At 42.3% G+C, this 25,135-nt stretch overlaps 1 protein-coding gene across 1 annotated transcript; it reads left to right on the forward strand.

Annotated features, from left to right (window-relative positions):
* Positions 1 to 3,781: 3,781 nt before the first annotated feature.
* Positions 3,782 to 6,766, forward strand: dmrt2b (doublesex and mab-3 related transcription factor 2b). The gene is made up of 3 exons (XM_023794438.2): positions 3,782 to 4,456; positions 4,923 to 5,016; positions 5,567 to 6,766. Exons 1-3 carry the CDS (start codon positions 4,112 to 4,114, stop codon positions 6,307 to 6,309), a joined length of 1,182 nt encoding a protein of 393 aa, XP_023650206.2. The 5' UTR covers positions 3,782 to 4,111; the 3' UTR covers positions 6,310 to 6,766.
* The last annotated feature ends 18,369 nt before the right edge of the window (positions 6,767 to 25,135 follow it).

A 25,135-nucleotide genomic window follows, 5' to 3' on the forward strand; every position in this document is an offset into this window, starting at 1 on the left:
AAATTTGCTTAAATGAACGCGCCATATAGCTAGATTTAGAGTTGGCAACAACAGGAAAGATAAACTGATAATAATTACATATTCATGTTCTTTACAAAACATTATTATCTTGATATAATGAAGTATGTAGACCAATGATATTCTCAGCACTAAATCCTGCTCTGCGTAAAGAACGGTACCACCAACAGAGATAATGTACATTAAAATACACATTGAAAATCCATTTCTTGAAATGGGTTTTGCAGTATTGCAAAGCAAACTTGATACAGAATTCTAAAGCTGAATGCACCACATGTGAATATATATTATCTATTCGCAAATAAGAAACTTTTTAGACATCCTGAATGAGATGTGAATTGTGATTTGCGTATCAAACTAAAATGGCACGAAGTGCGTACACGTCACCAGGGAGTCTACGATCGAAGTACACATTTTTTCTTCGTGCTTGGAGATGGATGAATCAATCCGAGTGCAAAATAAGCTGCAAGTGCTTTTCCACCAGGCGATAGGAGTGATCGACCCAAAACATTCAAATGGTCATACATTTTCAGCCGGTGTCCCCAAATAAATCATTTATTTTTGATTATATCATGAAACCACAAATATCTGAAATAAAAGAGACCGGGCTTATTTCAAGAAAACGCCAAGAAGTACGAAGGCTCATTTTTAAGAACTTCAGGTCAGTTTTTTTTCTTGTAGAACAATTATTAAAATTTACTTTGGGTCACCACAAGGTGGCACTGTTGGCATGCCAGTGTGGACACGTATAGCCGAGTATGTATTTTTAAACATTATTAAAGGTTATCCGCAGTAAACGGTCTAATTTTATATAACTACTTTGATGCGCTACATTGGACATTTAATCTTCAAATAAGGGCCGCAGCATAATTTAATCCCTTTAGTGTTAAGGATGCTAAACCCAAATGCTTTTGAATAAAGACTGGGCTTTGCCACAAGTTATAAAGCTGAAAAACAGCAGTTACCAGCTTATTGTTCAAAATCATCTAAAGCCACTTAAATATAATTTTATGCACTGCATAGCACAAAATAATAGCAAATTAAAGCAACTATTAATCACTTAAACTTTTAATCACTTACTAACAATAATATCGGTTCTAATAATACAGGCCTAATCAGGGGTGTTGTTTGGCCTGTTTTCTCTCTCACCCCCAATGTATTCATTGGCCTAAATCATTCATATTATATACTGTATAAGTTTGCCATCCCCCTCCCCAAAGTTAAATCTCAGTCCCCCTGTCCATTCATCTCTAACTACACCCCTGGGTCTAATTAATTAATCCATCCATCTATTTTCTATAGGCCTACAACCACTGTTTATAAACATTTATAAGCGAACTTTGACATCATTTTTCGAGGAGCGAATTAAATGTATTTCGTTTCGAAGGAGGTTTGACATTAATTGTTATTTTAAAAAATCACCAAAACTAGCTAGAATTTTTAACACCTGCAACCCTAATTATTGTGTTACAATCACATTTGAAATCTCCGCTAAGGGCCCTTTGGACATGATGGTCTCAGACACACTGGTGGGGTCTTATCTAAGTTTTAATCATTGTATACGAAAAGAAGGCGCCTGTTTCTGCTGTGGGAAACTTCGCGAAATGTGCCCGCGTCAGTAGCATACAATCGCTGTTAAACGCTGATAACACCCGCGTTGTAATTGATGCTGGAATCGGCAAAATTGCAACCCCGTATTTATGAAAGAAATATAATATATATGCGACAAACCTGGCAAACATCATGAATTGCAACAAATGCGTGAACTGTGACAGGTAGCAACTGCATTTTCCATAAGCATTCCCTAAAATATGCAGCCGTAGCTTCTTAGCAAACTTTTATCTTTATCTTACGACAGCCAACGAAAATTTACTTTGCAGTAATAAGTCTCTAATGATTACTGTTCATTTGGAATTTGCATCCGTTTTAGATACATTTAGCTTCAGTTCTTTGTATTCAGCAGTGTTGGTGGGTCAAGACAACGTGTCGACGGTCCTGTGATTATTCGGCCAGAGATTATAATCGGAGCCTATAGAGGTTTTTGGGAATGTGATAAAGTGTGAAAACCCCATGAAAGAGAACAAAGGGTCCCCCGGCAGTGACAAAGAGCTTCACTTTCAATGCACCGAAAACACAACTGTGACGAGGCAATGGTCAGGATAACTGAAGGAGCAATTCACACTGCTCAAAGAAACCTATGGCTTTTGAAATTCACAGAATGGGTGCTTGTTTGAGCTTCTTTGGGATAGGCGTTCATGAGGGGTTCGTAGACCGTCGGGCCGATGCGCGAGGCCCTTAACTCCTCCAGGGGCTATCGCTATCTGACCCTTCATTCTTGTGCATTGTTTTGGGTAAAACTATCTGCTAAATAGGCCTATGTACAATGAAAGAAAAAAGGGGTTTGAAATGTGTACCAGAAAATTAACCTGCTTAAACAAAAGCTTTTCAAATTTAAAGTTAAGTTTCAGCATTTTTCCATCAACATGCACAGATTACGGTAATATAAAACTTAAGCAGATATAGCCTACAAACCATCTTAAGGGCTTGCCTCTATGCACTTTTTTACGGCACAAAACGATGAACTGTGATGAATATCCTTATGGATGTAGGACACTGTCATGAAGAGGTGGGAAATGTAGTTCTCGTTTTCACCGCGGCTTCAATGATAGGACGAGCTCCCTAAACAAATTTTCGGATCATGTGGTTAAAATAATACGCAATTAATCCGACATGGGCCCCTAGCATTTAAATGAGCATTACTTTAACGAGTTAGCTAATTATAACATCGTATGTAAGATTCATTTAATGAGCCCATGTGGTATTTCGTTACAGTTTTAATACATTTCTGCTTCAGTGCGAGTAAAACATAACGACAGTAATCAAATTTATCCATCCGTTTGTCTTTGGACTGCGGGGGAATACCGGTATGACGCAAGAAGCGCGTGCTCCACGCCGGCGTGCAGGAACCCACCACCCCGTACAAGCTAGGCATCATTGCCATCAGCTGCACCAATTACTTGTGGATTTAGTTCGTGACTGAACTAACACAGGTGTTATTTATTGTATGATTCTGAAGGTGTTTTGTATTACTCTTATTCCGATATTATACTGCACTTGTTACTGGTTGGGGGCGGGTCTAAGGGGCGTGGTCATTTTCACATGTAAATACGCGTCCACGTGCTGCCAACCCACGTCACAATAAAAAAAACGAAATATATATTTTATTTTCTAAGCGGAACCATAGAATAGACGAAGTATAGTGCAGCTCCAAAACCCTACCCATGCAGATAGCACACATATGTTGAAATGACACTGATTCCATATCAGACAAAAAGGTTGAAACAAAGTTGATCTTCAATCTTTCACTTTATATCAACATTGAATCAAGGTTTTGCCACCATCAATTTTTCAATGTTGAAAATTTGACCAAAAATTAATTCGGTTTCAACCTTGATAATTTGACATATATATCAGCACTGGTTCACAGGTTGGTTTGCACGAAGCATTGAAGAAAACTGTCTCGTGTATAAACACATGCGAATTAAATAAGTAGGCATTATGTTTATCTAACTAGCATATTTTTGTCGGACCACCTGCACGCCACCAAGAACCCGTTATTAATAAAATTATAATTGACAGTCCATTTATATTGACATGGGGGAGTCAGTCTGGTTGCATAGCTGAACGGCGCTTCGGGCGGGGGGCAGAAGGGGGTTTTCCCTCAGTCAGAAGCCCTGGACTATGACGTCAGGGAATCTGGCTGAAATAGGAGACGAAGCGTTTCAGCCAGATGGCGGTATATGTCCTGTATCTATGCATTCCGAGTCATTCCTGGTACAGCAGCTCACCATGGGCTCGGCGGTGTCTCTGATCCTGGACACTTCGGCGATTTGTCAGTGAGAGGTTGCATAAAGCGTGACTTTTTTCAGTTTACAGTTGTTGCCAAAGCAAAAAAAGTGCTCCCCCTCTGCTTTTGCGCAAGTTCTTTGCGCCTTAAATACAGCATGAAACTTAATCGCGTCTTTAAACGTGGGCCAGTGTGATGTCTTAAAGCAGGGAGAGGGGATAAAGTTAGCAGAACTTAGGCCTATATATGTGCACTGTAGCGTTAGACTTAAATTCAATGAAGCTTGATGTGGTCAAATCCGAGAGCAATGAGGAGGACATTGACGTGGAGAGCATCGACGGATCTGTGCGTCCGGAATTGGACGGCGGCAGCGAGAAGGGAGGCAGCCCGGCGCCGGAGCAGCAGCCGCGGAGGCTGAGCCGCAGCCCCAAGTGCGCCCGGTGCCGGAATCACGGCGTCGTATCGGGCCTCAAGGGCCACAAGCGCTTCTGCCGCTGGCGCGACTGTCACTGCGCCAACTGCGTGCTGGTGGTGGAGAGACAGCGGGTCATGGCCGCGCAGGTCGCCCTGAGGAGGCAGCAGGCGACCGAGGTAAGACCACCATTCCCCGCTGGTGGCTCCGCACCGTTATGTTTTCATGTTGTTCAATTCATAAAATAAATAATTGTGACGATAAATTATAGATTATAGTAAAGCAAAAAAAAAAAAAAAACTTTATTTATACGCACTTATTTATGTAGTTGCTGTACTGCTACATTACTCTCGTTGATGAAGATGCTAAAAGACATACTGCCATTTAAAAAATGCGTTATTTCAGTGTTAAACATCAGTTGCCACATTATCACGTGTATTTAAACTTTTTCAGTTTTAATATCTGCTTTTTATAGTGAATTACTTTGGTTTTAGAAAGTAGTGCTGGATCGATCGATAATAAAATAACTAACTTTTCTTTAGTAAAATAACGCACTATTGAGATCCGTAGGCGGATCTCTGTCTCTTACATCTTTGAAAATCCGCCATGCGGTTGTCGTGGCCTTTACATTTTCTTCTTTTACAGGGGAAAAAAGACGGCAGATCATCTCTGTCATTTAGAAAATCAGCGTATCATCGGTACCAAAGACCCAGCTTTCTGGCAAACAGCATTTTGCAAGGTAAAGCAAAATCAACAAGGGGTAATTCTTAATCCCTCTAGGTATTTAATAACAGCTTGTATTTTGCAAGGTAACATATAAATAATTTATACTCATTCATCCAGAGATTGTGTTACCCATACAGTCCACTTAGGTTCCAAAATGAAGTACAGACCTCGTATGCAAAGTACATAACACATAGTACAATAGAATTTTTGCTACTTAGGAATGTAGAAAAATAGCAATTTCCCATTTCCATGATATTTCAAAATAGGATAAACTTTATTGATTCAAGTCAAACTTTCTTATATATAAAGCAGCAAGGTTTTTATTACCATGTATAAAATTTTACCATGTATGGAAAAATTACCTTTATTAATAATTTGCTGGATTACATATGATTTACTTGTATACGTGCACGTACAAAGACAATACATTGTTTTCTACTCAGTTTGGGATTTTTTATTTGCCTTTTGTGCATTCATGCATAGGAATTCTTCCTTGCACCATCCAGTCAGTAACATGCAAAATGTAACAATAATATTTATTGCCTCCCCCCCCCCCCCCCCAGGGTATAAGCCTATTTTGGAGGACCCCACCTGGCCAAGGAGAATGCACTACCAATCTCTCAGCGACCGCATGAGGAAAAGGCGAGCGTTTGCTGACAGAGAGCTGGAGGGCATCATGCTCGAGCGGGAGTTACAGCAGAGGGAGTTGGAGGAGCTGTCCGGCCTTAAATTCCTCCACCCCACGTTTCCTCCAGCCCCTGCCGTCCAGTGCTGCCCCTTGGCTGAGCCTCTGTCGCTGGCCTACCTCCCCATGCACAAAAACAGCCCCCTGCTTCTGAAGGTTCACTGTCACCCAGAAGAGATCTTCAAAGCCCGGGCGACGGGGAGCAGCTACGAGCCGCCGGCCGCCCCGTGTAGCTTAGCGCCCGGTGGGGTGGAGTTGGGGCTGCTGGAAACCTGGGAGTGCTGCACAGAGGACGAGCTGCCGGCGCCACCTGTCTGCCAGGGTTATTTCAGCAGCCTCGAAGGTCTGCATGCTGACTCTTTGGTGCCAAAAATCAACGTGAGTGGCTTTGGTGGCACCGCCGCGCTCGAACCCATCGCCAGCCGGCTGCCCCGCAGGCCAGAGCTGCTCTTCCAGGATGGTTCTCTCTCCTCACGGCCCTGTGGATCTTCTGAGTCCCGCCACTTTGCAGCAAAGCCCAGTTCAGAGAAACAGGCCCAATACTGGTCCGAAACGGACCCTGGGAAAAAGAGCGTCCCGTCTGCGTTGCCGTTTTCAGTGGAGTCGCTGTTGAACAACTAAAAAATACACCCCCCGCCCGTCACATGAGTTGCTGAGGCTTGCGTGAATGATTTTGAGCTGGGACCACATAGATATTCAGTTATACCTGGGTCTGGGAATTTAGAGAGGGATCCTGAGAATGAATGTAACACAGTTCGTATCACATTTATGTGCTATTGGGCCACCAGGGATTTCGTTGGTTTGTTACACAATTCTGTGTTACATGAAACTTTGAGTTGTAACACATCTACTGTACAGATATGTTATATTTCATAAAAGCGTATTTTGAAACATTGGCAACAATCTAGAAAAAAATGGTATTTTCCTAACCCTTTCTAAAACTTCACAGCTAAAGTGTCATTTTGTATAATTATATATTTTTTTAAATGAAACATTTATGGCTTGTTGAAAACAATCAGAATGCAGTATACTAAGTTTTGTAAGTCTGAATAAATAATAAATTTATTTTTAGTATTGATTCAAAGTGTATGTGAATATTTTAAAATGCATTATAGTTTGGACTAAAATTATTTACCCGATAGCATTGTAACATTAATTTAATCTAATTATATTGCAATACAGTAGTAATATTGTATTTGGCACCCAGGGGATAAATATTTTATTAACCAATATTTACACTCATGCAGTATGTTTTCTCTTTATAAAATATCATTTAACAAATGTATAATTTTATTAACGTAAGTTATTTGTATCCTTTATTCCTTATCATTAACAAACAATAAAACATGCTATAAATATAGAGTTTTTAATACAAATCCAACATCAAAGTCCTATTTCATTTCTTCTGCAATTAAAATATTAACTTCTTAAAGTAATCAGTTATTGGTAATGTAAAGTAATCACTTGTTGGTTAAAGCTCATTAGAAGCAGGTAAAATGAGAAATTAGTCAAATTATTTAGCAGATTTTCATATAACCTAAGAAATCCAGGTTTATAGATACTGTCTCACCTACAGTCACAGTATTATTCTTGTGATTCTGTTGCTTTTTGCTACTTCAAGATCATGGGGTGTTTGACCGCTGTGTGTAACCTGCTGCTTTCCCCATCTCCCCTCAGACCTTACGAGGCCTGAGCTTTGTACCCTCAGCAAGCTTCCCTTCCCATGGGCAAAAGCGTCGCGTTGGCAACATTGTTCTTTATGGCTCTGGCTGTTCTGGAGCCGCGGTGAGTGTGTTTGTGGCCCCTGCTGATCCGTATCTCGCATTGGTTTGTTTTGTTTTGTTTCCGCGCCCATTGTGCGCCGGCAGTGAGATAGCTTTGACAACTCTGGACCGTGCGGCGTCAACATGGGCGATAACTGCGCACAAACGAAGAAGTACGATGCTATCGTGGGGCCCCTGGGCATATGGGTGCCCAGCCCTCCCCCCCCCCAGTCTTCTGACGCCAGGCACAATGATACTGAACAGGATTTTGGAAATGTTAACGTTAAGATTAACATTTCCAGTGCCACAGACAAAAGACGTGAAGCGAGATAATTACTCTAAAAGATGGGTATAATTATTTCTCAGCTGAAAGGAGGAAATCCCTTTTTAAATTCTGAGTAATTGTGGTGTCTGTGGAACATCAGGCTGTGATGTAATGTATTCTGACCTCTCTGAATAACATGCATATTCCAGCCATTGTTAGGATGGTCTGAGCTCTGATTAGGCGCATTGTCCAATCCTTCAGAGATGCACTTCATTAGCTGGTTCATTAACATTTGGTTTGGCGGCTGAAATGGCCCAATGGCACTGAGCGACAGTGACAGCTTCGGCCAGTAGCTAAATTGGCCCCAACTCTGAATACATTAGGATTAGATTCTCCGTTTCAGTGGCATTTATTTCCCGAATATTTAAAATAAGGCCAGATCAATGCTTTAGCTCAGTATTTCCTCGGGGACCCCCAGACAGTCCACATTTTTGCTCCCTCCCAGCTCCCTGCCAGACAGTCCACATTTTTGCTCCCTCCCAGCTCCCTGCCAGACAGTCCACGTTTTTGCTGCCTCCCAGCTCCCTGCCAGACAGTCCACGTTTTTGCTCCCTCCCAGCTCCCTGCCAGTCAGTCCACATTTTTGCTCCCTCCCAGCTCCCTGCCAGACAGTCCACGTTTTTCCAAAAAGGAATGAGTTGGGAAAAGCTGCTTTAGCTAAATTCCTTGCTCCATCATAGCGACGGCGTGGAATGAAATAATAACGATACTGCAGAATCTCGTTCAGAGCGGGTCTGCATCGGCGGTTTGTGCGTAGCATGACGCCACCTTAACATTTCGGTGCAATCTGAACATCGCCCACCCTCCCTACATGGTATATCAGCAGTGTTTAGCATCAGGGCCTGACGCCGGGCTTTGATCTTCCTGCCAGGCCCCTGATGTGCCCCCCCCCCAGCCTTGTCTGGCAGGCCTGGCCTGCTCCACTGGCTATACGGTTACAGTCCTGGCCCAGGGTATCCCTGGCAGTACACGAGGGCCCACCGTACGTCACCTTCCAGGCCCAGTGACCCCCAAACCTAGCACAGGGTGTTTTCTGAGTGCAAGAGGGATGCAGTTATGGGGGGAAATCGTGAAGGAGAGTCATTGTACCTTTAGATCAGTGTTTTCCAATCTGGTCCTCGTGGACCCGCTGACAGTTCACGTCTGTGGGTCCCCAAGGTCGGGATTGGGAAACACTGCTTTAGACAATTCGCATATTTAGCTGTTTCTAAATCCTGTCAAAGGTTCAACATCTCCCTCCATCTCAGATGTCAGGCTCTCAGCAGACACTAAAATTCCATATTCAGGGTGGGGAATTTGGACTCTCCTACAGCTGCTAACAACTGTGGTTGTTTATGTAATGGAAAAAAATACACTGTTATCAAAATACAGGTATTGTTGCTTCCCTCCGCCGACCCCCCCTCCAAGATGTTAACTAAACAAACATCTGGCAGTAGTAAAGCCAGGATTCCTTATGTGGCATACCTTTCACTTGGGAAATGCATATGATTTTCAATAATGAAATGTACATACATACAGTCATTTAACCCCCTGAAGTCATTTAATCTTTTGTTTGCTCACATCTATTCATGTACATACACCCTAGTCAACCTCTGTAAAAATATCATTTAAGGAAAATAATAAACACAAAAATGCATATTTTTATTGCAGCCATTCGTACCGAGGGGCCCAGCAAGACGTTTGTTTATTCTTAAGCTTTTGTGTACTGTAATGGAGTGAATGATAAACAGGCTTTTACTTTTCATTTTTTTCCACTTTGCCCAGTTCTGCTGTCAAAACAGCAGATATTTACTGACAGATTTGGCCTCTGATATCCCCTCTGTCATCACCTGATCTCGGTTTTGTTCACCCAAGGCTTTTGCACACAGGCTCCCAAAAGAGAACATTCAAAAACCAGTTTGAAACCACAGGTGGAAATTTCACAGTTCTCAAAGTGTCACTGAAACATTTTCCTCGTATTCTGTTTCTGCCGCTCTCTCCCGCTTGGCCGCCGCCTCCAGGCCAAACTTTAATCAGCTCTGCATTTCTAGCTCCCATTCATTAGCTGTTGCTATACCAGCACTGTAAACGACGAGGTCACCGGCCATGTGACCACCCACGGTCTGCAACCAAATCATGAACATCAACATTCCTAGTTTGCACGGCTAATTAGAGCTTTGGCATCTCAAGCAAAATCTAAATGCCACTTCTGCTAATGGGGCGTTTTGTTCTGGATATACTGAACTCAGTTATTGGATGTAAAATTCAGGTCTGTATGTACAACGGCCGGTCCTAAGACCCAGTTTGTTTGTTCATTGACACCTCCTTCAGACCGACTGGTGGTAGCACATACTTGGTCATAAGGCCAAAAATGATTACACATGTTAAACAGAATTTTGATGTTAGGAGGTGGTAACAGTATATAAAACATAAAATAAAAATAACAGTCACTAAGCCAAGAGAAATTAGTAGCAGTGCATCTGGCTGGCAGGGAGAGATTTACATGATATGAGAAGCTTCAGCCACTTAGGGGGTTGGGGACATGGGAGCAGCCAAATACAGAGGCCGTGTAGAGGTTCCCTGACTGGCTTAACCACCATCGCAATCACTTATTCAGTACAGGGTCGGCATGAACACAAAGCACAGACATGTGTGTGTGTGGATTATGTTTATATTACATTGTGGGGGACCAAATGTCCCCCACAATTTAATAAAAACATATTTTATTTATTTTTTTTACATTGTGGGGACCATTTTCAGGTCCCCATAAAGATCTGTGAATGCAATTAAAACAGTAAAAATGCCGAAAGTCAAAGTATTTCAGGGCTGGGTAGGGGTTAAGGTCGTCATGTTGGGATTAGAGCTTTCCCCCTTAAAAAAAAATGTCCCCACAAAGATATAATTACAAACCTGTGTTTGTGTGTGTGTGTGTGTGTGGTCATGTATATATTAGATTGTGAGGAACAATGTGATAAAAACCTGCTATTTTGACCTTGTGGGGACATTTTTCCAGTCCCCTCAAGTTGAAACTCAATTTTATAAATAACTGTGACTGCAATCAAAAAACTAAAACTCCCAAAAGTCTCATATTTTGTTTGGTTACTTATGGTAACAGTTAGGGCAGGGTAGGGTTTAAGGTTGTCATGTTGGGATTAGAGTTTCCCCATAGAAATGAATGGAGAGTCCCCACAAAGATATAATTACAAACCTGTGTATGTGTGTGTGAGAGAGAGAGAGAGAAAGAGAGAGAGAGAGAAAATCCCCATTTTGAGAAACCACTTCAAATGGGAAAGCTATGGTGATTTTCCACAATACGTCCAATATGTTGAGATTAATTTTAAAATTTTGAGTATTATCAAGGTGGTTACAGGGCATGAGACCGGCCAAGACTGAAAAAAAATTAAACAAATAACAAATAAATAAGAACTCTGACATTATCCTTGTCTTTTTGTTTTGAGGCTCCTAATTCCTCTTTTTACCTTTGCGGTGAAAACGGATTAAGCTGTTTTGCATTCTTTGTGTAGTTTGTTATTCACACATGGCTGTGACCCTGTGCCGGATAGCTGGTTAGAGGCCTTTTTCTCAAAGGGTAATGGGGGGGGGGGGGCAGACCATCAGCTCCGACAGCCTTCATCCCCTGGCCTGGCTTCATGTGTCAAGGGGGGAGTTTTCTTATGCCATCCCCATGTTACTCTGGGTTTCATCCACCCATCCAGTCCTATACTAAATGGGTGCTTATGGATGCATAGATGTAACGGGTCAGTTTACAGTAATGGTGACTCTTCCTATTGTGCTGTGAACTAGCAGCAAATAACCTGAGAGTCTGGGATGACAAATTCCCCCCGACGCCAATAAGCTGCCTCTTTCACTTCCGCAGACATGGACCTGGAATGGGAGCACTGGAGTCCAGTGCCAAACCGGGATCTGAAGATACAGCCGCCGGGCAAATCCAGTGCATTTAGACCCAAACAAGCCTGAACAGAGTATGAAAAGCACCAGATTATAACCTGATTGAAGGAGTTTGCATTTGCTGTAGAACAAGCAGATCAGAGATGGCATCAGAACCACCAAGTCAGAGATTCTGTGATAGATTCTGTTTGCTCACATATATATGTAAATGTGGACTATATATGTATTTTAATGTACTTTTTATAATCTTCTACACCTGATCAGTTTTTAAGGGCAGTGTGATTATTAAAATTATTGACTACAAAAATGGCTACTAGATTTAAATTCAGTCGTCAGTGGTTATTTTCCATACTGCTACACAGCTCAGCATTAAGCTACCTTACAATATCCATCTTAGTTTGGAAACTGGATTCATGTTACCTATGTTATGTTATTCACTAGTTTACCTGGTTCAGGTTAATATTTATGATTAAGGTTTGCCTCTCAGGGCAAATCCTACAAATTCAGCTCTAAAGCCAACAGCTAAGCAAAGATACATTCCTGCAAAAATCATCAAGTGCCTCTTGCATAAATGCCTACAACACGCAAACATGTGACCGTGCAGAGACATGCTGAGGTCTCGCCCAAGTCCATGAACCAAGCTGAATTCACAGATTGCCACTGTCTTTACACGCTCTTCTGGGTAGGAGATTGATGCCACAAGACCAAAACTTATTAAAACATATCTGGTTTCACTCCCATCTAATTTGAGAAGACCGTAGAGGAAATTATTTGGAGTAGATTAGCATGACCTACAGCCTTCAGCTATGCATCAGAATTGCTGAGATGCAAAATATCATTTCTACTATTCCGATTACACTGGGAAAGTGCAATTATATGATATAGATATATAGAAAACCAAGACAAATGGCCCACACAGTCCATCCAGCACTGATGGCAGAAGAAGCCACTATGAACGGCAAATTCTGCAGGGATTAATGACACCAGAGCGTAAACAGTACTCTGCTTTAGCGAGGTCCTTCATGTAAATATTACTCTTTTCCCTCTGGCTCACGCTCACGGTTCCTGTTTCCCTGGAGGTTAGACTTCGATGTTTTCTCTGTAGACTTAGGACCGAATACAGACCTGATTGCATGTGTTACGACTCTGAGCCGATGGCTTTTTCCAAAAAAATATTTAGCTGTAACATGACCCTTGATGTGTTGTGTTTTCACTTTCAGGAGTAGTCATAAATCAAGTTAATCGCCCTGATTAACCCAAGCGTGAGGAGCGTGTCAGGGTGGCTTCTGTTCAGCCTCAGGTTCTAGGCCGCAGAACTCTCACGGCATTCTGGGATTGATAGCAGAACACTAGCTACGTGACAAACGATCCAGAATCCCGCCAGCGTCAAGCATGATGAATGTTAAAACTAATGGCCAACATAACACAAGACCCTTGACGGACTGATGCATGAAACCTTGGAAGAAACGTAGCTTCTCAGATGAGAGGTAATACAAGTGCTTTGAGTGACTGCGGGCAGCCATTTCAGCTCGCTGGGGGGACGGGAAGAACAGGCCAGGATCCAACCGGGTATATAAGATGCTGCAATGTGGTAAGGAGATTTCTTGCATCCCATGGAATCCCATGGAATCCCATGGAATCCCATGGAAACTCGAATCACATGGGCTCCATAAGATGATTAAAATCCATTCAATAAAGGAGAAGTCATTAAATTTAACACAAAGAGCTAAAATATGATGTGCAAAACCATGTCATGAAGTTTTTTTTAAATAAAAACACCCTTGGTGAGCATTGGTAAGAAGCAATTGATTCACATCCATTATCTTGCTGCTTCACTGAGTGTAGGGCCACTATTTTTGTTCTCTTTGATTCATAATGCAGGAATTCTGGAGGGTGGAGATGTCTCTGCACCCAGCTACCTCTTCTAAAGCAACAGCTAGTTTTGTTAGCGACTGATTCGGTGGGCATGTGCACATTTACAGGTGGCTTGCATGTATCTCAGAGGCTTTATGAAAACAGGGACATCCTTACGAATAGCGCAGATCAATTATAGAAAGTTAAAAATGCATCTGAAGGTCAAAAAATGGATTGTTCCAAACCTGGTGAACAAAATCAACCTTGGAGAAGAGTAGCTGGCAAAAACAGTGAAACCACCATCGCTGACTGTGAATAATTCACATTCCCCTGGCGGGGGCCCAGGGCTGCCCCCCTTCATCCTCTGCTCAGAACTGACGCGGATCCATCTCCGCCCCTGATACAGCTAATACCCGTGGCTTAGCTGCCGAAAGTGGGCAATCCACAGCGTGCTGAGCGAGCTGGGATTTCCTGACATGAATTCTTATTCCAGGAGCAGCAAACATATGTCGTCGCTGCAGAGGAGCGCCTGAATTCCGGAGCATGGACAGGACCTGTCGCACAAATGCCCGGTCCTGTTCTATGGGACAAAATTGGATAAAAGAAATGGGGTAGAACCGATGCAGGCAGTGGGGATGGGGAAAGGGTGTGGCCATCCCAGGGGTGTGGCCATCCCAGAGCCTGGCCAATCGAAAACATTCATTCATCTCACCCGTGCCTCAGTCACATGACAGGTTCTGTTTCACTCTTGGCCTTCAGAAAAAAATAATTTATAAAGCAGGTCCTTGAATAATGTTGTTTCGTTCAACGTCATTTCGTTCGACATTGTTTTGTTATAATGTTGATGCGGGGAAAAAAAACAAATTATTGTAAAATAAAAATTCCTGTAACCTTCTGTGATGAAAATGGCCAGGCTGTCACTCAGACATACCTTAACCAATCACCAGTGATGAGGATTAACCCAGGGTGTAACTGGTTTTATATGTTGTTTCGTTGAAAGTCGAAGTTTCTAAGAAATTATCAACGATGTTGAGTGAGGTCTTACCGTACATATCATTCGCGAAAAACACACAGTTGAACACATCAGACATCAGGCCTTAGAAATTCCTGTAGTGTGGAGTGGGTGCGGGCATCAGGAACCGGGGCCAACAATTTAACAGAGCCCCGTTTTATATGACTGGTATTATGGTACCGTACAGCACAACACAAAGGGAATGAATTCACTTATTAAAAAAGGTGATGGCTTACATTAACATCACCTTCATAATGGATTCATTATGCATTCATAAGCAGCACGTATGTATATTTTAACAACCGAACAAACTTTTACAGCTTTAATATACATTAATAATAACGATTATATGATTAAAATGTTTGTTATTATCAAATTATAATTGTTAGTAATGTATATTAAAGCTGTGAGGATATGTTAATGCTCTATGAATGCATTATGAAAACATAATGAAGGTGCAGTTCATGTTCTATGAATGCATAATGAATGCATTACGAAGGTGATGTTAATGTAAAGCGTTACCAAAAAAGAGTTTTCCTTAAAAATTTCCTTAAGAAACAAATGACCTGATTGGATCAATTTCCCTTTCTGGCTCACGCACCAATTACAACTTATATATGCATTCTTTTGTAAAACCACTAATTAATAGTGACATTTTATTTAGTTTTTTTTTCACTGCTTGTTTTCTAGGTTTACCATGGTAATTACAGAGTGAGCCAAAATACCAGCAGGCCTACATTTATAATCATACCCTATAATCTGAATCCGCTGAAACTAAACTCTGTTCCATTAAAACATCCTGTTGTTTTACCACAGGACTAAACAGATCTTTTTTTGCATAGCCGCAGTAAATCGCTTTTCAAAAGGACCAATCATGCATCTGTAAAATGATATCACACTACAGAGATCCAGGAAGTTAATCCTCATTAATCCATGGGTGGAAAAGTCACTTCCCCTCAGTGCCTCTCCAGGTAAACCATGGCATTCCTTAAAGACTGTGAGGCCTTCTCAGCCTCGCTGAAGAGTATCCAGTGAAAAACAAAAAACAGCTGATCATTCCGTTCTTCTCTAGAGTTTTTAACGCATTCCAAATCTATGGGGTTGACCCCCAATTTTAAGTGCACAATTTTTAGCAGCACAATGGAATTGTATGCCATCGTGCTACTATTTCTTATAGGTTTACAGGATTTATAGGAATTATATGATTATATATTTTTATATAATACAATAAAATCGATGGACTGAAATATAAACAAATATAAATAATTAATCATGTATACTGTCCAACCATTCAAATACTGGGCATTAATTTCTATCGTTGAATATTTCATAGTGGTTTTGTCCTTTCTCTTTTCTACTGACATCATATTTTACATTACTGCCAACAGTATGTAATTATTTAAGCGTAAACATGCCCATTCTGTCAGTAAATGAATCCTCTTTTAACAGTGATCTGGGCCGGTAGAGACTGACTTGTTAAAAGCAGACAGTTTGCACTGTGGCTGGTCCTGCGGCTCATCTGTAGGGCCTCAGTCACATCGACAGTAACTGGAAACGCACAGTGGACCCGTCATTAGCAGTGAATGGAGTTCTGGCTTGTTAGCATGTACCCATCAGCCAGGACTGGATCCCATTCACTACCCCTTGACATACTGATTCTGCACTCCAAGGACTACAATTAAGCAGAAAATGTCGACGAATTTCCAGAAAAATTCTAGCTGAGTGTGAGTAATTTCTTTAATGAGCCCTTCTCATAAATGAAGGCACTGATGACTGTAATTCTTCGGCCTCTGTTGGGACCCTCGGCCATCCACAGGGGGAATTAACACATTAAAACTGAAACCTGCCTCAACAAAATCACACCCCCCCCCTCCAGCTCAGGTTGATAAATTATGAGGAGAGACCAGCTGGTTTCTAAAGCCGTGTGTGTTTTCTATGTGTCTCAGTGGATTAGGAGACTGTGCCTTTGATCTGAAGGTTGTTGGATGAGCTCTCCAGGTCACAGGCGTGATTTTCTTGTGAGGCCCGTGAGCGAAGGCCTTTAACCTCCAGATGCTCACCCTATTTTGTCAAAAAATGTACATCACTTTGTGTAAAAGTGCCTGCTAAATAAATAAAATAATAAAATAATAAAAGCAATGACATTAGCTCAGGATATAACAAGACTTTCACCAGTGAGTTGAACTATAGCACATAAGAAACTGCACTTATATTTCTTATGCTGTTATTTTTAAAAAATTTCTCAGCTGGTTTATTTTCGGTGGCCTGTCAAGCCGGCCTGCCCTCAGGAGCTCCTGAACTGCCCTCACACCACGGTAGCGAGCAGCCATCGAACCTGGGATAATCCCCCAGACTTCCTGGCACAGGTTAGGCGGCATCTCCTCTGTGTTTGCTTTGGGCTGAGCCCGGGGTGTGGAACTGGGACTCGCCGTTGCTTCTGGGTCTCGGGTTGCCTTCGGCGATACACCTCTGCTCTTCCCAGTCTCAGTCCATTTTTTTTTTTTGGTGAAGTTTCAATTCCAGCAGGCCCCCACGAAGCTAGAGGCTAGAGTGCCACTATTTAAGTTTATTCACTTAAGTTCGTTAGGGAAAAAAATGAATCTAGGCAATTTATCACAACACTATTTAATTCAAGAATGTTTGTTTCAAAAATCACAGCAGAAAATTAAAACTGTCATGTACACAAGAAAACAGCAGGGAAAATTACAGCATTGCAAACAAATGAATCTGGGTTTTTTACTCTACTTTGGCGTTCCCTTTCAGGTGAGTGACTTCATTGCTTATGTTTTAACATAACAGGTCCACATGCCCAGTGTAAGGGAAATCCAGATTTTCGCTGACTGACTTTCTCCGGTGTCTGTTACCAGTCTTTCAGCTGGCATTGCTTGGCGTGGGTGTGGGAGGTAGCGCTCACTGGGCATCTTTCCGGTGGTCTGAAGGCTCCATGCAGAAAACTGTTCATTTCATCAGAATTGTCGTCACTAACCTTCATTCAGGTCGAGGGTCTCACATCTCCAGCATGGACTTTTGGAAAAATCCCAGTGAAAACACAGCAGTAATGAGTCATGTGCAATCATGAGTATAAATGCAACCTTTATTAAGTATGCAGTAGGTGTGGGGGCGGGATTAGAGGTGGCGACAGGGTAATTGAACACATATTTAGACACCTTGCATATCTCCATGGACCTTATTTACTTTGTAGACTTGGTAGTACATTCATTTTTGTCCATCCAGCCAAATGTTTTTTGAAACTGTTAACCAAGGACATGAGGTTAGAGAGTTGTGGCATAGACAGAATGGTGTGTGACTCACTGGGCTAGGAATGGTTAAAAAAAAAAAGGGAGAAAAAAAACGGAAGGTTGTGGGTTCAAATCCTGTCGTGTGGCTTGCAGAATAATCACACCATTGTTGGGCCCATAAGCAACAATCTTAACCCCAACTGACCCCAGGCTCATTTACACCGTGCCTCAGACAAAGGTGTCTGCTAAACACATAAATATGACTGCATTACTAATGCCGATATGACATCTGCATTTGGTGACCCATACCTCTGTTAGGAGGGTCCACCATCTGCCCTGATCCAAACAGTTATGCTCCTCCAGCATCCAGGTGGGGGCCGTATGCCCAGTGTGGTCCCTCCTGTCGTGCCGGCTGAGCAGCCACGGTGCGTGACCAAGGAGACACTCGACTCGATCGTCCCCCGATTGTCAGCCTGCGTGTCGGCTGTGACGCCACGCGGCCCCTGGCATTATCTCGGGCCCATCGGTGCCCCCCTGCCGCATTTCTCGCCAGTCTGCCCCCCCTGCCTTGTTTCGACAGCACAAGCCCCAGGTTTCTCTGATACTATCACCTGGCCGACCGCGCCCGAGTCGTCTCCAGGGAGAGAGAAGATACAGGACTCCATCGCTCTGTGAACGGGCTCCGGATCACAGACGAAACACAGTCAGAACGAATCTCATGTCTCACTTTTTACAAGGTATGCTGCTCTGCTTTCTGTTACAAGCGATAGAAACCAACTTGTACCAACAAGAATTTCTGCAGTTTTTCTTTTTAAATTAGTAAATTTAAGGTCTAAGCTCTATGAATCCAGAGAACTTCATTCGTTTGTCCTTAAATATCCAAAACATGACGATTACATATTAAATAACCGCATGTAACGATCACTGTGGGGATGTTATGGTAAGGAATAACTTGTCTAAGTAACTCTTATGTATCTGAAGAAGGAACTAGTCACTTTCTGTGGGTGAGTTTGTGTGCAGCTCCAGTGCAGGAAATAAGACTTATCTGTGTGGTACGTAAAGTGGAAAAACCGGGCCTTTGATACAAACACAAGCGGGCTTTCTGTTTAACAAACAGCCATTAGTGTCAGTGTGCCTGTCAAACAGGATCAGGGAGTTTTGGGGGCCCCTCCAATTAATATGAAACAAATTAGCCCGTGTTTTTCTTTGTGTGGGACCTACAGCTGGTTTGGAACTCTCCGGAGGGGAGGCCGAGTCCGTCATCTGCAGCCAGACCCATTCCCGAAACTCATCGGATTTCATGACTGGGGAGTTGTCCCCCCCCACCCCGAATCCCAGCCTGGACTTAGCTCTGAGGGGAGCTTTCTTTCCTTGCCCGTGGCGTCCGTGTGCAGGCAGCGTCAGGGAGCGTGCCCTGCTTGGCTCCAAGCCCGCCAGACCATCTCACCAGCGGCACGCCGGCATAGCCAAGAAACCGGAGAGCGCTGCTTACATACACTTTTCCGTGTTATACCCTGGGCCGGCCTACAGAGAGGGCTTGTTCAAAGCCCCAAACGCTACAGCCTGCCTAACCTGAGCCATTGCTTGTTTCTTATCTGCCTGAACGTCATACTTTACTGCGTACAGTACAGATACACTTCACTTTATCAATCGCTAACATGCATTGGTTGGAAAACACGATAGCTGATATCAGAATCCACACAATACTACATTCATAGTGCGGTGATAAGGTCAACATGTATGGTTATACATCTGTCTTTGCAACGAAATGTAATGTAATGAAAATTTTATTACGAATTCTTATCTATAAAAATTTAGGTTTTTCCAGTCACATACATGGGAATTTCCCTACAATCCATTTTCTCTGACTGCTTGTCCAATATGGGCCGGGGGTCATACAGAGCCCAAGGAACAACCCAGGCCAGGGCACCAACCCATTACCAGGCACACTTACACCATTGGGCAATATGCCAAATCCAATTATACTTAAGCATTTTTTGGGCTGGGGAGGGAAACTGTAGTACTCAGAGAAAATGCGATATGGGGAGAACATGCAACTCTCAATGCATAGAAGCCTGATCTGAGAGATGCGAGGCAACAGCGCTACCAAGGTCTCTCAATATAGACAAAAATAATTTAAAACAGACTAATTGTTCCGATCTCGTACACCCTATACACCATCAGGAAGATGGCCCACTGTGTCACGTCTGAAGGGGGGTGTATGACCAAACAGACAAGGACTTTATTGGGCTCACAAACAAGGAACCAGAAAATAACCTTGACGGGTGTAAACGGTGAGCAGGAAGGAACAATGACACAGAAGTAGGGTGAACCACAACAGGGACAATGACCAAGCTGGAGAACACAGTGAGAGCAGGCACGTTGTCACGTTCAGCTCCGAACGATCCTCGTGTGTGCCACGCCCCCTCATTACCTCATGTCGACTCCTGATTGTTCCCACCTATGTCTAGTTAATTCCAACCTGTCCTGTGTATTTAGTCCACGTCCGAGTCCAGTCCCGTCAGATCTGTCATTGACGTTAGTAGTGTATTGTCTGTGACGTCATGTTCTGTTTGGTGCTCATCGCCACACTGCCTTGAATAAACCCCCTTAACCTGTAAGCTTGGCTCCACTCGCCTGCTTCCCGGCTCGCCTGTTCTGGAACTCTGTCAGGAGTTCGAAGCTGAACGTGACCCATGTATACACTGAACACAAATAGTAAACTCAAGAAAAGTGTGGGTGGTTAAGACATTAGGGCTGGGAACAATTATGTGATTATGACATAGCCAGTGACCTCTGATGGCCATATGGGGACATGACGGAGGCAGATCATGACACACTGAGAGGGCAGCAGGTCACTCGCAGTCACCCTTATCCGGCAGGCCTTCTTTAGGTGGACTGCTAGCTTCACCATCACCCTGGATGAGTTTCTCTTCCTCGTCGCATATGACACAGCAGCATGAATGTGGAATTCCTGACGAAGAGAGCTTGCTGCTTCACTGGGAGGGATGAAATGAGGGAGCCCGCTGGAGGGGGTTTTGGGGGAGAACATGATGAAGGATGTCCAGACAGGAGTTTCACAAGTCACACTCAACCCTCCCACCATGACCGTCGGTTGTTTGTGCACCTCAGGATGCCAAAACTGCAAAGACATGCTGTCAGATGCTGCCAGTCATTCGTGTACATTGACCCGGGAGGGGGGGGGGGGGAGGCACTTCCCCTGAAAAATATATTTCCTGCTATTTTATTCGCTATTTACCTTAACAGGGATTCTAGAGTCTGAACAAAGTCTAACTCCATATGTCATGTGATGGCTGAAGAAGATGCTTGTCAGCATTGGCAATGAAAAGCTGTTATTTTACATCCATCCATCTGTCCATCCATCTGTCCATCCATCATCTAACCATCCATCCTTGTCAGGGTTGTTGGGACTATTTTAAGATGTGCTTCAAAAAAGATATTACAGTTTCGATTAACCTGTCCAATCATTGATTTGGGTTGGGGATATAGCTTTTGTTTGTTCTGCAGAGATCCAAAATCTTCAGCCTTACCGTTCTCCTTTCTCTGTTCTTCTGTCTTCTCTGATGTGGGCCAGACTACCCCCTCAGTCCCACAAGCCTCAGACACAGAGACCGGGGTGCTTAGCATAATTCATACTCTCCCCCAAATCTGCCAGTTCTAGGGTCATGAACTCTAACAGCTTTTACAAGTATAAAAATCCATAATATCTGCTACCTTAATTTACACCTTATTAAGGTAAATTCTTCCGAGTCTTGCCACATTTCTCAAGAACAAATATTAAATTCACATAAATGAGATTCCACCAATCAGCTCTGTGCATTTTACCTTTAATCCAATGCCTTATTTTTTTATGACTGAGAATGCAAGTGAAAAATAAGCTGAGGCTGTAAAACGCTGTTAAGTGGTACACAGTTGAAGGATTTAAATTACTGCATCAAAACTGTAACATTGGGGAACCTTCCAGGTGAAAAGCCTTGACGATTCTATCATGGTTGCCTCACTGTCATCTCGGAAAGTGTCAGATGATGAGGTATCGCTCCCCAGACATTCCTCATGGGAAGAGCTGAGCAAGGTGTGCTTTGAGTTACACCTGTGTAAACAAGAGACGAGTTAAGGAATTCCTCTATGTTGATAGTACTTAAAAAAGTTAAACATTTCCACATAATGCAGATCTTTGTAAGGTCTAATGTGCTGCTGTTGTTCCCTTCCTCAATATTAATCTCAAAACTGAATTGCTTCTGACCACAAACTAAGACACTACAGGAGGAAATCCCATATGATTTTTTAATTTTTACCTGAAGGTTTTCAAACTGAACTTTCATGGAATGTCAATGAATGTGTTTTTTTTTAATAAAGCATTGAACAAGAACCCAAAAAATTCTTGCAAAGGGTGGGAGAGGATTTTACTAGATTTCAAAAAATGTGACTTCAGACTTCAGCTGTCAGGTTCAATCACTCAGTGCTTCTTGGATACACTGCCAGCATGAAACTTAGATAAGTATCCTGTTAACTCTTGAAATGCATTACAAATATTTAGGAGGTTTTTAGCAAATTTGACCCATAAACCTCACTACCGCCAACTGGATAAATAGTTTAGACAATGGACAGAAACAAGGAAAGTAATCTTCAAGCAACTCTGCATGGGAATTACAGCTTAATTTGTAGTAAATTGAACTACTCAAATCTACATTAACTTCTCATCATCTGAGTCAGTCTTCATATTTATTCATGGTTACAGATTGGCATGGCTAAACCTTCTCTGCTGTTAAAGGGATCGAAATATAAACTTTTCCTGCTAAAGAGTATATTTTTGACCCCTTCATTTCTTCCCTGGAAATGGAAATCCAGTAGAACATCTTCACAAACAGTTACTCTACCCTCCTTTGTGGATGCATATTATTTTACACATATGACTTTTGTTTGTAATGTCATTTCCTACATACTGAGGTTACTTGATTCAACAAAAAAAAAAAGACTGACAACGCCTCTTAACAGATGACTAAGGTTACACTGGTTTTGCCTTCCTTGTCTACATAAATGCGACAGAGCTCAATGGGGAGGACCAAGTTGACAGCAGCAACAGTATCTCCACCACACTTCCACCACAGAGACCAGGACCCAGGGCCCACATGTTGTTCCTGCTTCTCAGCCCGAAATCCAACACTGCTTTTGTCGTGCGGCGAAGTGGTTAGCTGTGAACAGACCTGACGTTTAGTTGGCTTGTCAAGCAGAGGAAGAAACCACAATCGAATTTCCCCCAGCATCTTAAAGAAGAGTTGGTTTACCCAACTCGGGCATGATCTAATCATCCCCAAAGTTATGCTTTTAAAAGATTAAACAAGGAGCTGTCACATATTAAATGACCTACAAAACAAATCAGGCTCCTTGTACTGTTCTTGTTCCATGGGAAAAAAACAGTCAACCTACGTTCTTTATTTATATACCTAGGTAAATTATATGTGTAAACTGAGACGAGCGACTTAGAAAATGTGGAAATTCCTGGAAAATGAGCACAGAAAATAAAGTAATCAGAATTTCACTTTTCCAACGACCAGCAGAGTTTACCATGCGAAACCCGTTGATGGGAGATATGAATTCACCGACATGAGCAGTTTGAGTACTTCTGTACCATTTGACTGTGTATCAGTCACAATCAAGTCCCTTCATGGGAGAAATCACTCTTCTCTTCTCCTGATTGTTCTCCTTAAGCTCAAAAAACAAACATCTGCAAACCTTAAAAGAGTCCATGTAATGCCAACAATGAAAATCTGAAGGATTTCATCTGTAAACCTGGTCTTACTTGTGCCTTGTTCACCTGTCAATGAATCCCACAGTGGCACGACACGCCGGTGTGTGTACAGAAGAGATCCCCTTTCCAAACAAAGGCCACTTTACGAAGGAATGTGACATGAGCGATGGACCCATCTCTCACACAACAGGTCTGGGTTTAAGTGTCATTGCCTCAAAATTCATCGTGATGATTTACTGATCACTGGCTTAGAATGATGAAAAAAAGATGAATGTTCATGCCACAGTAACAAAATCCCCAAATCCTGACTACAATTTCATTTATTATAACCATTATGTTTCCTTTATAATATTACAATCATACACGCAGTTCAAAAGGGTTTTAGTATTTCTAACTCAACGGCTAAATTAGATCTACCAAGCCTGCAGATTGCTGAAAATGTCCTCCTTGTGTTTCTAATGAAAATATTTGTGTTGCACTAAGAATGCAAACACAAAGCGACAAATATTCTGTTAACACTAATAATAAATAATTGTTAATTGCCAAGAACTCCAAGTGTCTGAAGATTCGGATATATCTGCAGTGTTAATCGTGGTATTAATCGTATACATTTTCACTCACTGGGAAAAAACTTCATTGTGTATCATTGCAACTTCACTTTAAATGATGTTTAAATGATGATATGGCTGCATAACAGGCAGAAAACAGAATTAAAATAGTCATTAGATTAGCTGTGTGAAGCATCACTGTTTTTAGGTCAAATGAAAACACCACGTATGAGTATGTTTGGAGGTTTTGACGAGAGATGCACTCGACAGCCAATGGGACATTACAGAGGCAGGCTAACTAACATGGACATTTGGAGCATGGAATCCAGTACTAAGTTGACTGATAAAACATTAAATTAAATTGGCAGTTATTTCATATCTGTTCATCTTCTTGCTGTGTTTCAAAACGAATGCAGCTAAGTTCCTTCACTGGTTCCTTTATTCTGAGACAACTGTTGGGTTTATGTTTTATGTTTTATTTGCACTGCAATTTGAGAGTAAAATGTGTTGCTTCCCCTTGGCATATGTTATAACCCCACAACAGAAGGCGTCCCAAAGCAGGTTTAACATAACAGTAGCTGTCTTTAATATCTCCCATGCTGCTGTCCTTAACTCAGAGCCTGTTAAATATCAGAACTTCTGTCCTCTGCTCCCCAGACACATACAAACCTGAGAAGTACAATGTCACTGCAGAGACATAACAGGGAGATTAGCAAGAGGTGTGTGTGTGTGGGGGGGGGGGGGGGGGGGGGGGGTTATATTTATATTGCGTTGTGGGAACCAAATGTTCCTAACAATGTAATGAAAACCTGTTATTTTTACGTTATTTTGACCATTTTTCAGGTCCCCACAAAGATCTGTGAAAGCAAAAAAACTCAAAAAACTAAAAATGTTTTGTTTTTGTTTGGTTACTTGTGGTTAAGATTAGGGCTGGGTAGGGTTCAAGGTCGTCACGTTGGGATTAGAGTTTTCCCCATATAAATCAATGGAGAGTCCCCACAAAGATATACTTACCAACGCGCGTGTGTGTGTGCGCATGCGTGTGTGT

Source organism: Paramormyrops kingsleyae, chromosome 15 (assembly GCF_048594095.1).
Source record: "Paramormyrops kingsleyae isolate MSU_618 chromosome 15, PKINGS_0.4, whole genome shotgun sequence".
NCBI lineage: Eukaryota > Metazoa > Chordata > Actinopteri > Osteoglossiformes > Mormyridae > Paramormyrops > Paramormyrops kingsleyae.